This window comes from Morchella importuna, assembly GCF_003444635.1.
Source record: "Morchella importuna strain M04M26 chromosome Unknown Morimp01GS011, whole genome shotgun sequence".
Classification (NCBI taxonomy): Eukaryota; Fungi; Ascomycota; class Pezizomycetes; order Pezizales; family Morchellaceae; genus Morchella; species Morchella importuna.
The window spans coordinates 1,128,940-1,141,442 of record NW_025763408.1 but is presented as its reverse complement, the minus strand read 5'-3'; the positions used below and the strand labels follow the sequence as shown (position 1 = coordinate 1,141,442).

At 46.6% G+C, this 12,503-nt stretch overlaps 5 protein-coding genes across 5 annotated transcripts; 1 reads left to right on the top strand and 4 right to left on the bottom strand.

Annotated features, from left to right (window-relative positions):
* Positions 1 to 850: 850 nt before the first annotated feature.
* Positions 851 to 1,382, bottom strand: LAJ45_04686 (uncharacterized protein; the record flags this gene model as incomplete). Its single annotated transcript, XM_046114263.1, has 2 exons — positions 851 to 1,214; positions 1,264 to 1,382. The coding sequence occupies 2 exons, from the start codon at positions 1,380 to 1,382 to the stop codon at positions 851 to 853; spliced, it is 483 nt and encodes a 160-aa protein (XP_045972785.1).
* A 279-nt stretch (positions 1,383 to 1,661) lies between these two features.
* LAJ45_04685 (uncharacterized protein) lies at positions 1,662 to 4,456 on the bottom strand (the record flags this gene model as incomplete). The annotated part of the gene is made up of 7 exons (XM_046114262.1): positions 1,662 to 1,704; positions 1,781 to 1,816; positions 1,901 to 2,057; positions 2,111 to 3,018; positions 3,086 to 3,141; positions 4,126 to 4,259; positions 4,351 to 4,456. 7 exons carry the CDS (start codon positions 4,454 to 4,456, stop codon positions 1,662 to 1,664), a joined length of 1,440 nt encoding a protein of 479 aa, XP_045972784.1.
* A 101-nt stretch (positions 4,457 to 4,557) lies between these two features.
* LAJ45_04684 (uncharacterized protein) lies at positions 4,558 to 7,741 on the bottom strand (the record flags this gene model as incomplete). The annotated part of the gene is made up of 6 exons (XM_046114261.1): positions 4,558 to 4,798; positions 4,860 to 5,137; positions 5,193 to 7,364; positions 7,454 to 7,548; positions 7,623 to 7,651; positions 7,737 to 7,741. The coding sequence occupies 6 exons, from the start codon at positions 7,739 to 7,741 to the stop codon at positions 4,558 to 4,560; spliced, it is 2,820 nt and encodes a 939-aa protein (XP_045972783.1).
* A 1,126-nt stretch (positions 7,742 to 8,867) lies between these two features.
* LAJ45_04683 (uncharacterized protein) lies at positions 8,868 to 9,532 on the bottom strand (the record flags this gene model as incomplete). The annotated part of the gene is made up of 4 exons (XM_046114260.1): positions 8,868 to 8,991; positions 9,047 to 9,271; positions 9,334 to 9,398; positions 9,491 to 9,532. The coding sequence occupies 4 exons, from the start codon at positions 9,530 to 9,532 to the stop codon at positions 8,868 to 8,870; spliced, it is 456 nt and encodes a 151-aa protein (XP_045972782.1).
* A 1,158-nt stretch (positions 9,533 to 10,690) lies between these two features.
* On the top strand, positions 10,691 to 12,325 carry LAJ45_04682 (uncharacterized protein; the record flags this gene model as incomplete). The annotated part of the gene is made up of 4 exons (XM_046114259.1): positions 10,691 to 10,882; positions 10,951 to 11,363; positions 11,436 to 11,958; positions 12,128 to 12,325. The coding sequence occupies 4 exons, from the start codon at positions 10,691 to 10,693 to the stop codon at positions 12,323 to 12,325; spliced, it is 1,326 nt and encodes a 441-aa protein (XP_045972781.1).
* Positions 12,326 to 12,503: the final 178 nt, after the last annotated feature.

Below are 12,503 nucleotides of genomic sequence, written 5' to 3'. Positions count from 1 at the left end.
GTCTTATACTAAACCTAAAATCCACTTCTCTGATATTTAAGGTTGCAGGTAAGACACAGAATTTCTTTGAAACAAAGCCACATCAGTGACAAGCTAGCCGAGCCCACGGAGATATGGCGCCTCGTGCCAAATGTGCCTGGCCCATCAAAAATTAACCTAATGCAAATTTCAAAACAGACAGTCCATAGGCAATTTGCAAGCCCTAGGTTCGTTTATTTTTCATTCCCGAGGGATTGGTAGGATTTTGGGTACATGTACAAGGCTCTGGGATTAAGTGAGTGAACGGATCCTCACCAGTCAACACCTCATTTAGTTCATTCACTTAATGCCAGAGCCTTGTAATTACATGTAGTACCAATGCTGCTGCCAAAACCATCTAAAACCATAATCTACTCAGTATAGACCTAATACATCGGTTTTTTGTCTGGAAGATGGCCAGAAAAGTATGTGTACATCGACCATCGCTGTAGAACACTTTGCACCGGTATGTGACCAAATAAAATCACCCAGATATGTATCTATCATATTCCAGAAAATTCGTGCTATATCTGAATTGATTTACACCAATGGCTGGACACACCTTCCACAGGCCACAAAATACGGAATAAAGAACTAGATGCAGGAGCAATAGAAGAAAGGAAAAGAAGAGGACGAAATTGAGGTAAGAGAAAAAACCATTCGCACTGATATTTCAGGGGGAAAAGCAGTCATAGCCCTTTTCAAGGGTCTTTCCAAAAAGCAAACTTTTTCGTTTTAATATCAAACGCCTGTCCTCCATTCCGCGGCCACCGACCGACGCCATTTTACAAAAACAAACCCGTCCAAAAAGAAAAGTTGATGTAGGAAAGAATTACAATATCTTCATTTGCCTCGGTTTCTTTGGTAAAAGGGTGAAGAGAGGCGCCGTCACCACTTCTGTGTCACTATGTCTTGGAACCGCTGCTCCATTCGAGATAGCAATTCCCGTAGCATCCACGGAACTTTCTAGATCAAAGTATCCGTCGCTGTCGTCCTGATAGTGATACTCCTCTTGGTTGTTTTCTATATCCACGTCGTCTTCAAAATCACTCCCGTCTTCGACCTCTTCGCTATCGTTCATGAATCGTGTCGTCATAGATAGCGAAGGGCTGGGAGTGTGAAAACGGTCCGTTCCCTCGGTAAGGGCCTTCCACCATTCAATCGGCGCCCCATGGAGGTTCCCATTTGGAACAATCCTGCTGATCAATGGACCATTGGTTGTACACCAGGAGTAATCTATCTCACCCTGTGTCCCAGTGAACATGTCGAACCATGCATGGAAACGAACAACCAAATCGGGCTTTGCCTGACAGAGTCTCCAGAGGCTTTCGCATGTCATATTGACCTCGTTTTCGGCGAACCATGGTTGATGCATTGCTCCATCGCTACAACACAGACCTCGATTCCCGTTATGGAAGCTTACATTGAGTGATAGGAGCTTCGGCCACTCCTGGTGCTCAAAGAGGTGCCGACAAACATGCATGTTGCGTATAGTGAGTGTCTCCAGTCGCTCGCTATGTAGGGAGAGCCGGGGGCATATGTGATCTGTTGAAGGATCATGGGTATAGTGATTATAGAATCTCACATCAGGAGCAAAAAATGGTTCTCCAGTAGCTACTTCCATATGTAGATGTTTTATGGTATCATGATTCGGGAGAGTTGAGTGTAGAACATTGGCGGCGGTTGCTGTTGTCGTCCGAGGACTGCATCAACATAGGTGCACTTACAACGAAACTAACAAAAGGAAAGATGGTTCAGTTACCTTTCGAGGGTGCAAGAACGGTTAATCTTTCTACCCCTAGAGCCTCTAAGTCGTACCGCATCCAGTCCTGGATATACCATTCAGGAAATCTCGGCGGTCCTACATTTGCGTCAAGCATACCAGGTAGATTTGCAATTATCAGCACCAGATTCCGGGCCCTCTTCCCTGAACCATTCCCGGCCCTTTTTCGCTTTACGTGACACGGGATATTGGTCTGACTGTCGTAAAGGTTGAAATCCCCAGTATGGAAAGACGGGTTTTGTCGGCCTTTTCTTTTCTGGTCCTGTTCAGGGTAAGAATACCCACTAAGCGCGTTCAACTGGGCCATACTAGTGACCACCGTCGGATCAGCGAGCTTTGGCTCGAATAACGCGCGGATAAACCTGTTAACGCGTAGAAACGTTTGTAAAGTCCTATGCCTATAAAGCAGGGTGTAGAAATTGTGGTTGATAAATCGTGGATCGCTATCATCGATCAGATCAGGTGTCAGATTCGCGTAGCCTCCATCATGGAGAGCAAGTTCGAAAATCTGCAACTGAACGGAAGGAGGTAAGGAATTAAAGTTCGTCTGGGGTTCGTGGGGAACTGATGGATGCCTGGACGAAGATTGGAAAATATGGTGGGAGGAGGATGTGCAGGAAGAAGGCGTGGCGATGGCAGTAGTGGAAGAGGAGGAGGAGGAGGAGGAGGAGGAGGAGGAGGAGGAGAGGGTAGTATCCGAGTGAGTGGTAAGAGAGCACAATTCATCATGTGTTAAGACAGGCGATACCGTCATGGACTCGGGTGTACTAGGGATACTAGCTAAGTTCCCTGTCACTGTGGTGGAAACAAAAGATTCCGGACTACCAACAAGGCTACCAGTGTTGGACATCTTGGGAGACGCGACTGGCGTTGGAGGAAATGCCGTTGCCATGATGGGGGTGGACAAGATAATAGTAGGACCGTACGCTGGCAGCGGGAAAAATATAATTAAAACGTGAGAGGATAGCTGGCTGTATGTAGCGCTCAGACACGAATGAACGGGGGTGGGTGGGAACGAGGAATGAGGTTGGTGGGGGAGGTGGGGGAAGATGATGCGGGTGCAGTACTCGCTAAATGAATTATGTACCGACGGCAGATTTGATGCTTTGGAGTGTAGGATAGGAAATGAGGTGGGTGATGGATTGATTGGATGATGGTTGATGTTGAGGTCAAAGTCAAGCTGTTGGAGGTGGTGTGGGAGATATGTCGAATGACTCCTTTAAGATTCGATTAGGGAGATGATAGATGTAAATACTCAAGGACGAATGAAGCTGGATTGGTTACTTGTTTTGGTAGACGGGTGGATTTTGTAGAGCCCAATCAGTGTAAGAAAGGGCTATCTACAAAGAGCAGCAATAGTAGCAATACCCAATTGAATCTATTTATATGCGAGGAGGATACCCGTGATGTGATTTCAAGCCTGCTCGAGCTATGCAAGGACAGTAGAGTAGGCTACTCGATGGCGGGAATTGATACGGATAGTAGTTAATGATGGCTGGAATTCCTTCGACCGCGATAGATATCCTCTGGTTGGCCGACTTGATGGGTTGATAACGCAGCATGCGTTAACTAGATAATAAAAGCTGTTGATAAAATAGAGTAGGTATGAAGAACGTTTCAACCAAAAGGGAGACTACGAGTAGGTAGTTGGAACCGGGGATACACATGTAGGAGGTACAGCTACTCTAGATAGACATGGCACTTGGCACTTGCGGCTCACAGTGCGTCAATCACCATTATGGTAGGGTTACCAAGGATACGATAGATACGTGACTAGCTTGAGCCAATTAGAGACCTTTTCGTCAGCCCTCCGCTACACAAAGAAAAGGAAAGAAAGAAGCTTTTGTTCGCTTGAGTCACGGCGCCTTCCATTCACCATACTCCCTTGCTTATTACCCGGTTCTACCGAATCAACCACGTAAAATGCCATTCCTACTCTATCAGGAGCCAGTTTAATTAGATACATGTAGATACCCTAGATGTGGGTACATAATACGCACATACATGTACCTACTCCACCCAAAGCCAACAGAAGGTTTTAGCAACGAAAGAAACTCGAGCATTTGGACAGAAACGCGACTCCTGCATCTCCTATTGGTTGCAACATGCTCGAGTTTCTGCTAAAATCCTCTAATAGTAGATGATCGAGTTGCATGTATGCATTTGCATTTGACAGGATTTATGATAGTGCAGACATGTATTATTTTACCCATAGCCATTAATCCAGGTACGGGACACACCCAACCCCGAAAAAAACGAAACGAAACATACTGGGTTTACATACATATAGACTCTAGAAGAACTAAAGGAGACTTTCTACTTACATGTAGTGATTCATACCGCGTTTTAATGTTCAGTATAAACTCTCCTACAACTCCAATAAAATACTGCTTCATTTCAGAGCGAAATATTCTAGAGCCATATGCGGCAGAGGTATCGTCCGCACTGTACACGAATCCTACATGAATGGTCCATCAAATCTTGACCGGACTTTCAACAAAAGGACCGGGGAAATAGTAATAAGAAAAACAAACAATGAATCTACCTACTCCTTGGGACATGACCGCATTCAAACCCTAGCCCCTCCGACCCCAATCCCACACCACCAATAAAAGTAATAGAAAAATCAAGTGGAAGGAAAACATCTTGCATCATCGTCACCGTCGTCACCGAAACCCCTCAACGCTATCAAAAACAAGATTCCTCATAGAACTTTCATTTCCATCTATCTGTCTCTCAACAATCTCGCATTTCAATCATTTCCTGTCAAAAAACCATGATGATCTTTTGGGCTGTTGGGTTTCTTGCTGGGCTGCCGAGCCTTGAACTCCTGAGAGTACAGGAACCGAGCCGTTCGCATCACCTCCTCCACCGCCTCGTAATGGCTTGGCGATACGGGAGCCTTGCAGACTGAAACTTGAAGCGTTGCCAAGGCCTCGTGTGCCGACCTTTGCAGCCTCTAATCGTTCTTTGACAGCTGTGAGTTGAGCCTCGAACCTAGCATTTCCATCAATTAGATTTATAATGACAAAATGTTATCGAGATTGGATAAACATACCGATGATTGGCTGCTGTCAACTTCTCTTGGGAGTCTTGGAGAAGGCTTTCCAAGCTTTGTATCCGCTCATTACGTGCAATAAGCTTTCGCTCGGCGATAGCAACCTCCTTCTTGAGGCTGCTATTTTGTTCAACAAGCTGCCTTTGAACATGTGTGAGTTGCTCCAAGTTTCGCTCTAAGAACGCCATCTTCTTTTGCTGTGCACGATTATTTGATGACCGGAGTACGTTGTTGTATTGCTCCCGCGTCTCGTCAAGACTGATTTCCAGCTCAACAACCTACACGAGGGCTTAGCGTGATTCAAGACTTCTAAAGCTTCAAGAAGTGACAAACCCTTTCACATCGGTTTTGAAGGTCACGCATAAGTGACTTCTTCATAGCGTCGAATTCTGCAATCTGCTGTGCCACAGTTTTTCCGTTTGGAAGAGCAGCCGAAGAACCATTGGGCGCTCCACCTGACTTTGCTCTCCTTTGTAATTCCTCCACTGATGCCTTCAATTTTTCATTGTCCTCACTCTTCTTTGCTACCTCTCTCTTCAAATCCTCTAGCATTTGCACCTCAACGCTCTGTTTGCTGAGGTACGCCTGCTCTAATTTACCTTTGACGTCTGCGATGTCGTCGTCTGTCAAATTCTTCTCAAGAAGCTCTTCGTATTCCCTCTCGACTGCCAAGAGCCTCTTCTCTAACTCTTCTCTTCGTCTATGCGCTATTTCTTGCTCATCTGAACGCTCGTTGAGTGAAAGCTCCGCCTGTCGTATAATCCCTTGAGTCTCAAGGAGCTTGGCACGTAATTCTTTCAAATCGTCTCTCGTTATCTCTTCGCCAGAAGCTGAGTTTTCTTCCAGAAGATCTAATCTCTCGATGACTTCCCGAATCATGCGCTCTTTGTCAGAAAAGACATCTCCACCAAGATCAAATCCTGCCATCATCTTAGCCATTCTCTCCGCTTTCTTTTTCTCCTTCTCATCCAACATCGCTGACGTCTCCTTTGTCGACATCTTGACGTCCAGAAGGTGTTGCTTGACCTCATCCAATTCGGCAGTTAATTCGGCGTTAGCCTCCTTCAATCCATCCATGGTGATCTGTGCTTCTTTACTCTCGAAAGAAACCTTCTCCAACTGCATCTTTAGCTCATTGACCTCCCCGCCCAATTTTTCGTTGTCTTTACCGGTCTTGGAATCATGCTCCTTCAGGAAGGCCAATTCCTCTTTAAGATCACTTAGTGTCTTATCAGTAGCCGCCAACTGCGATTCTTTGTCTGCTAACTGATCTTGCAACTCGTTTTCCCTTCTTAAAAACTCATCTCTCTCATCCTTATCGAGGGTTATCGGGGTAGAAGATCTAACGTCAATACGACTGTCAGGCCGTGATGGAGCTTGAGATTCCGAAGTAGCAAGCTTCGAAGGTGTATCCGGTCGTCCTGGGCGACCTTTGGCCTCTCCCCTTTTCGGCAATTCTACTTTTAGTGGAGGAACCCATCTCTCCTTTGGAACCGCCTCTCCTTGTCGCCAGGTTATCACCTCACCCTCCAATGATTCGATATACTCTGTATAAGTGAGGTTTTGATGTTGAGCCTTTTTGAGTAAAGCTTTAAGCTCTGCCGGAGATAACTCCGCATTGATTTTCGCCTTATTCTTAATGGATTTGGCCCGCATACCGAAACGAAGGGTAGATAGGGTTTCGTCGTCATTGTAAGAAGAGGGCGAGCAGTTGATAATAAGAGTAGTACGTGAATTACCACCCAAAGACTCTTGCAAAATACGGGTAAGCTTCGAGTCACGATAGGGTACGTGAGTCGATCTTCCGTCCGTCAAGGCATTAATAACCATTCCTAAAGCCGATAGAGACTTGTTGATTTTCTTTGCCTCCTCAAGTGTCTGTCCGGAAGCACCTGTTTTCCCAACCTTTTCAGAACCCGCAAGATCGACCAAATACAGGTAACCTGCTTTCTGCGACCCGGTCTCAACATTCTTCTGATTGATTTGGATGACGAATATAGAATGTGATCGAGAAGATTCTTGATTCATGTTCGTTGCCGCTACTGCTCTTGCTGAACCACCCCGTCTCATAACCTCGTAGACCTCTTGAACACTAGAAACGTAAATCTCGAGTAATCCCTTTACGTATACTCCGCGATTCTTCTCCTCGTGCACAGGTAGATTATCGTTAACCGGGTTCAGCAAATCACGAATTCTCTCCATATAGATTTCCATGTACGACACTCGAACAGTATACTCAATGTTTCCCGGCGAGGTTAAAATGGACGCAAAAATCTGCTCCACAATTCGTGGAATGATACCCTTCGAAACGTCATTGTCAATATCTCCGCCCATCATGGTATACGATTTTCCCGCACCCGTCTGCCCGTAGGCAAAGACCGTTCCGTTGTAACCGTTTAAAATATCATCGACGGTATGCTTGATGGAGAATTCGAAGACATCACTTTGGCGAGAGTTCATATCAAACACTCGATCAAAAGTGAAAGCTCCGGCAGCTTCTTTGCTCTGGAAGAAACAGTTAGTAATGACTTGACCAGTCGCTCGAAAGGGACTAAGCTCAACACAAAGAGAACCAGGATTGGGTGACAACTCACAACTAACTCGCATGTGTCTTCTGAAGGAAAAGTAACAATCGGCTCTCCACCTTCTCGGATTTCTACTTTGTTTTGCGGTCGAAACCGAGCCACCACTGGGGGAAGATAAAAAAACCCATGTCAGCGAACTTGTATTGGGATGCTGCATACGGGAGCGGCTGCGACATACCCTTGATGGTGTTGTAGCTCCCCGTGCTCCTGTATCTGGTGGTTAGCAACTGTAGGGCCCATGTAATGAAGTAGAAAGTCGAAATGAATTACAGAGGGGAGCGGAAATGCATACGCCATGGTTACTATTGAAGGAGAGTTAGATGTTCCAACGGAAAGTTACCCAAGGTCGCGGTAGGTCAGAGAGATGCGATGAGATGGGCCCAGTAGTATATTACTGGAGGTCGATAGGTCAGTAGAAGATGAAGTGACGACCGTCCCGAGTTGAAGAAATGTGGCGGAGTGGGAGGCGTGGCAGATAACAGAACACGATGTTGAGCGAGGAGGGGGGGGGTTGCGAAATTGGAGGGGACAGAGAAGGGGCCGGGGGAAGAAGACGAAGAGGGGATAGTGAGGAGGTTTCTTGCGGTGAACTCCCAAAAGGGAAAGAGACGAAATCACGAGCAAGAGGATATCCTCTAAGGTTCTTTCTCTGCTGGTGATGCGAATGTTGTTCTAAAGCTGGACGCACGAGTGGTTGTCGAGTTTCTTTAATAATAATAAAAGGTACAGTTGTTATCACCAATCTGTTGCCCTCGTCTCCTTCCTGCCCTGGTAAATTGTTGCTATGCGGTGGAGATGCCTACAGGCCAGGCTCTTCTTGGCCGCCAGCTTGCTTTGTTGGGTCAACAGCCACCATATCAGGGAATTTCACCTCGCTTGACAACTGCCGAATCTACCCCACTGGTGCTATTTTGTTAAAGTCTTAATGATAACCCTAGAACTGCACAGTCTTTACTGACCCTGAAGACTCCTCGTACAATAACCTCTATTGCCGTCGAAGGTAGGCCTACCAGTCCAACCGAGGGAAGCGAATGATCGGTCATGAAAGGACTAAACTATGCAATAGCATCAGGGAGTATGTGCTATAGCTCCACTTTTCCATTTACTTCCTACTCATCCTTTTGCGCACCATCACATTTTTTTTTTTTTTTTCGAAGATTAAAAGAATGGTATGTAGTAAGATTGAAAGGAAGAAACAAAGAAACAAAGAAAGAGAGACATTTTTCTCTAGCAGAAAAACAGGTATCAATACGATACATGTTAAGGCACAAAAAGTAATGATTCCTTGGGAGCAACACCTTGCGTAGTAGTCACCTCAACCCAATCAGACGATATAGCCTAGCCTGGCCAGTTCCTTGATATGTCCCGATAGCTATGCCTATTTCCCACCAGAAACCCCGTGCATCAAACAGCTTTCCTAAGATCAACCTTCCCAGCTCTTCTCTACAGTCTCACGGACACGCTTTACATATTCCCGCTTGTTGTCCTTGTATAGATTTGAGGCTTCGACGTTGGCAGGGCTGGATGTATTTGGGTCGTTCAGAAGACTGCAGAGGAGGGTCAATAAGATGAGCTATAGAAAACTTGGGAGAAGCTCCAAACCTTTGTATACTAGTCAATATCGCAGCGACATCGTAGGTAGGGCTCCACCTGTTCTGGAGAATATCCAAACAGAGCTCGCCGGTGGCGTAGACATTGGGATGGAACATCTCGCTGATAAATTTCACCCCGGGAGGTTTATTCGGATATTGTTCCTCGAAATGCATCACAAGCCTGAAGGTACCATCCTCAAAGGGTGTGTCCACTGGCCCAATGATCACAGCATTCCTATACGAGTATAGTGTGAGCGAAGCAATCCAGCAGAGCATAGCAAAGATAAGGACGCTAACCATGTCATAACGTTATCGCTAATCGGAGAAGCACTGACGCCTGCTGGAGGATCAGTTTGCATCCGCTAAAAAGTCAAGGAGAGAATCCGTTAGCTTGGAACATGACATTTAATTTTCTCAAACATATTGAGCTCTGACTGCAGAACGGTCTGCGCACCTTAAAGTCTCGCATGAGACGACGACGTGCGGAGGTGGACATCGTCTCGTATGATTAGACAAGTTCAAGAACTTGTTCTTTGTTTCCAGAGGTGTTTTTGAAAAGAATCAGTTTCCAGTAACTTGTCGATAGCTAGAGAGCGGTGAGGGTTGAGGGTTGAGGGTGTAGATGGAGGGGAAAGTCAGAAAGCTGACTAGTTGTGCACGGAGCTGCCTCGTAGCCTTTGTAATCAATGCCAAGATAACTGACCAAGGTGAACTGCATCACGTAGCGGTACCTTTAGTACCTAGACTACGCAGTCATGTGTATTTGGAGTGTTCCACAAAAATTCCAGCGATAGAATACTCGGGGCCGGGAAGGATTATTTCTCTCAGTCCGGGAAATGTTTTATATTTGAAATTTATATCAAAATCATTCGAGAAAAAACGGCTAACTAAAGTAGCTGACATATGTACATGTATGTATGTATCTAACTGAGGAAAGGAAATCATGTGAAAATCGGTCCCTGTAACGGATCAAACCCTGCTTTAATTCAAACCCACAAGTTCCAAGCCAAAGTTATTACTGAGAGATTTCTCTCATGGAGACTTTTGGTAAGCTTCAGAAACCCCCAGTATTTGTCGTAGCCAAGTAGACGCCTTCACGGGGGCGCACTGGGGTGTGGTGCTTTCCTGAATTACGAGAGGCAATCGACGAAATCAAGAAAATTAAGATAGTAGAATTCTTTACTTGATACAGAGAAATGTATCTATATGTTTTATTTGGTGACATTCTGTTCTCATCTTTTGACGTTATTAGTTGTTGCACCACACCGTCTACAACATCTAGCCGCACTAGGTAGTGGCAGGTGTCAGATAGCTGCAGAAACATCACACAGTTCCTTTGCTTTTTATGCCCACGACTAGAGTCCGATAGCCTCGGGAGTCGGTCATCAGGCACAAGGATTTAGAAACGCCGGTTAGTCGCGGGGGTGCAGTCCCTGTGAAATGGCACGTGTAAGCTTGTAATATGGTGGTCCTCATAAACTTCACGATCTTGAGAACCACCCCCACATTCCCCACAACCACCTATTGAAGCCTATCGATACCTACGTAACGTATATACCTTCGAGCTACTATTTAGCATCAAGTAGTTGATAGTCTTCCTTTCAGTTCAACATCAAATCAGCAGCGTTAGGCCTGACCAATTACTCTGCGAACCATGCTTTCCTCAAAGTGCTCCACAATTGCCAAATCCAGCTCCTCTCGATCAATGATATCCTCAGCCCCGTCATTAAAATCTTCCACCGGTAGCCAGAGACTCTCGCTTCTAAACCGGCAGTTCAGCACCTCCCCACAACGTTCTGTGCGAGATGCATACATCCTCTCAGCTGCCAGAACGCCCACCGCAAAGGTATGTTGTGGAGTAGCTAGATACCTCTCCATTACAATCTTTTCCAGTTTCTGACCACTTCCGCCCAGTTCAACGGAGGCTTCAAAGACGTACCCGCCCCCAAACTCGGAGCCCATGCTGTGCGGGAGGCAATCGCTCGATCCGGTGTACCGGCCAGTGAAATAAGCAATGTGTATTTCGGAAACGTTCTACAAGCCTCAGTCGGACAGTCCCCAGCGCGACAGGTTGTCCTCTACGCAGGGCTCCCGGAAACTACTGAGGCAATCACGATCAATAAAGTGTGTGCGTCCGGACTAAAGGCAGTGTCCCTTGCTGCGCAGGACATACAGCTGGGGTTGTCGGAAGTTCAGGTTGCGGGTGGGATGGAGAACATGAGTAGAGTGCCGTTCTACTACCCCAGGGCAACACCTCCGTTTGGACATGTACAGGTTGAGGATGGGCTGATTAAGGATGGGCTTTGGGATGTTTACGATCAGATCCAGTAAGTTCCCAGTGGCAATGCTACGGCGAGTATCCACTCTCTTGAGTCCCAATGCTAACCGAATGCACACAGCATGGGAAACTGCGCGGAGAACACTGCCAAGAACCTTTCCATAACTCGCGAAGACCAGGACGCCTACACCGTCGAGTCATACAAACGGGCCAAAGCGGCTTGGGACTCTAAGGCTTTCGACGAGGAAGTCGTACCTGTAACCGTTAGCTCACGAAAGGGCGACGTGGTGATCTCCAAGGACGAGGAGTACGAGGCGATCAAGATGGAGAAAATCCCGACCCTGAAGCCGGCATTCCAGAAAGTCGGGGGAACAGTGACCGCCGCCAACTCAAGCACCTTTAGCGATGGGGCAAGTGCGCTGGTAATCGGGAGCAAGGCAGTTGCCGAGAAGTACGGAGGAAACAGCAGGGTTCTTGCTAGGATTGTTAGCTATGCGGATGCTGCGACAAAGCCTATTGACTTCCCACTTGCGCCCACTTTTGCGATTCCTAAAGCGCTTGAGAGGGCGGGGTTGGAGGTTAAGGATATTGCTAAGTGGGAGATTAATGAAGCTTTCGCTGCAGTTAGCAAGGCGAACGAAAAGGTAAGTTCTACAAAATACTACTGCTAGCCAAAATCTGCCTCCTAGTACATGCAATAGGCAGTGGGTACGTTGGATGTGAGCTCTGCCTATTAAACAGTACCTAGAAGATATGCTGGACCTTGCAGTAAGCTAAAGAGCTCTGTGTTGTGCAATTTCTAACAACCATCAGATCCTCGGACTGGACCCCTCCAAAGTAAACGTCAAGGGCGGCGCCATCGCCTTGGGACACGCACTAGGATCCTCTGGATCCCGAATCCTGACAACACTGCTCTACCTCCTCAAGCCAGGAGAGTACGGAGTAGCGGCCATCTGCAACGGCGGTGGTGGAGCCACAGCTATGGTTGTGCAGCGGATTGAGAAGGTCTAAGGGGACTGGCTGTTGGTGGACTTTTTAATACCTGGATTGTTTGTATCTATTGCTTGCCATGATTTGTGGGGGTAATATAATACCACAAGCTGTAACGCTCAAGTCGGTCGGAGTGATGTTGGGTGATATAGTTCCAGTGAGCGGTTTGATCGTAAAATACATGTAGGGAATGAAGGCC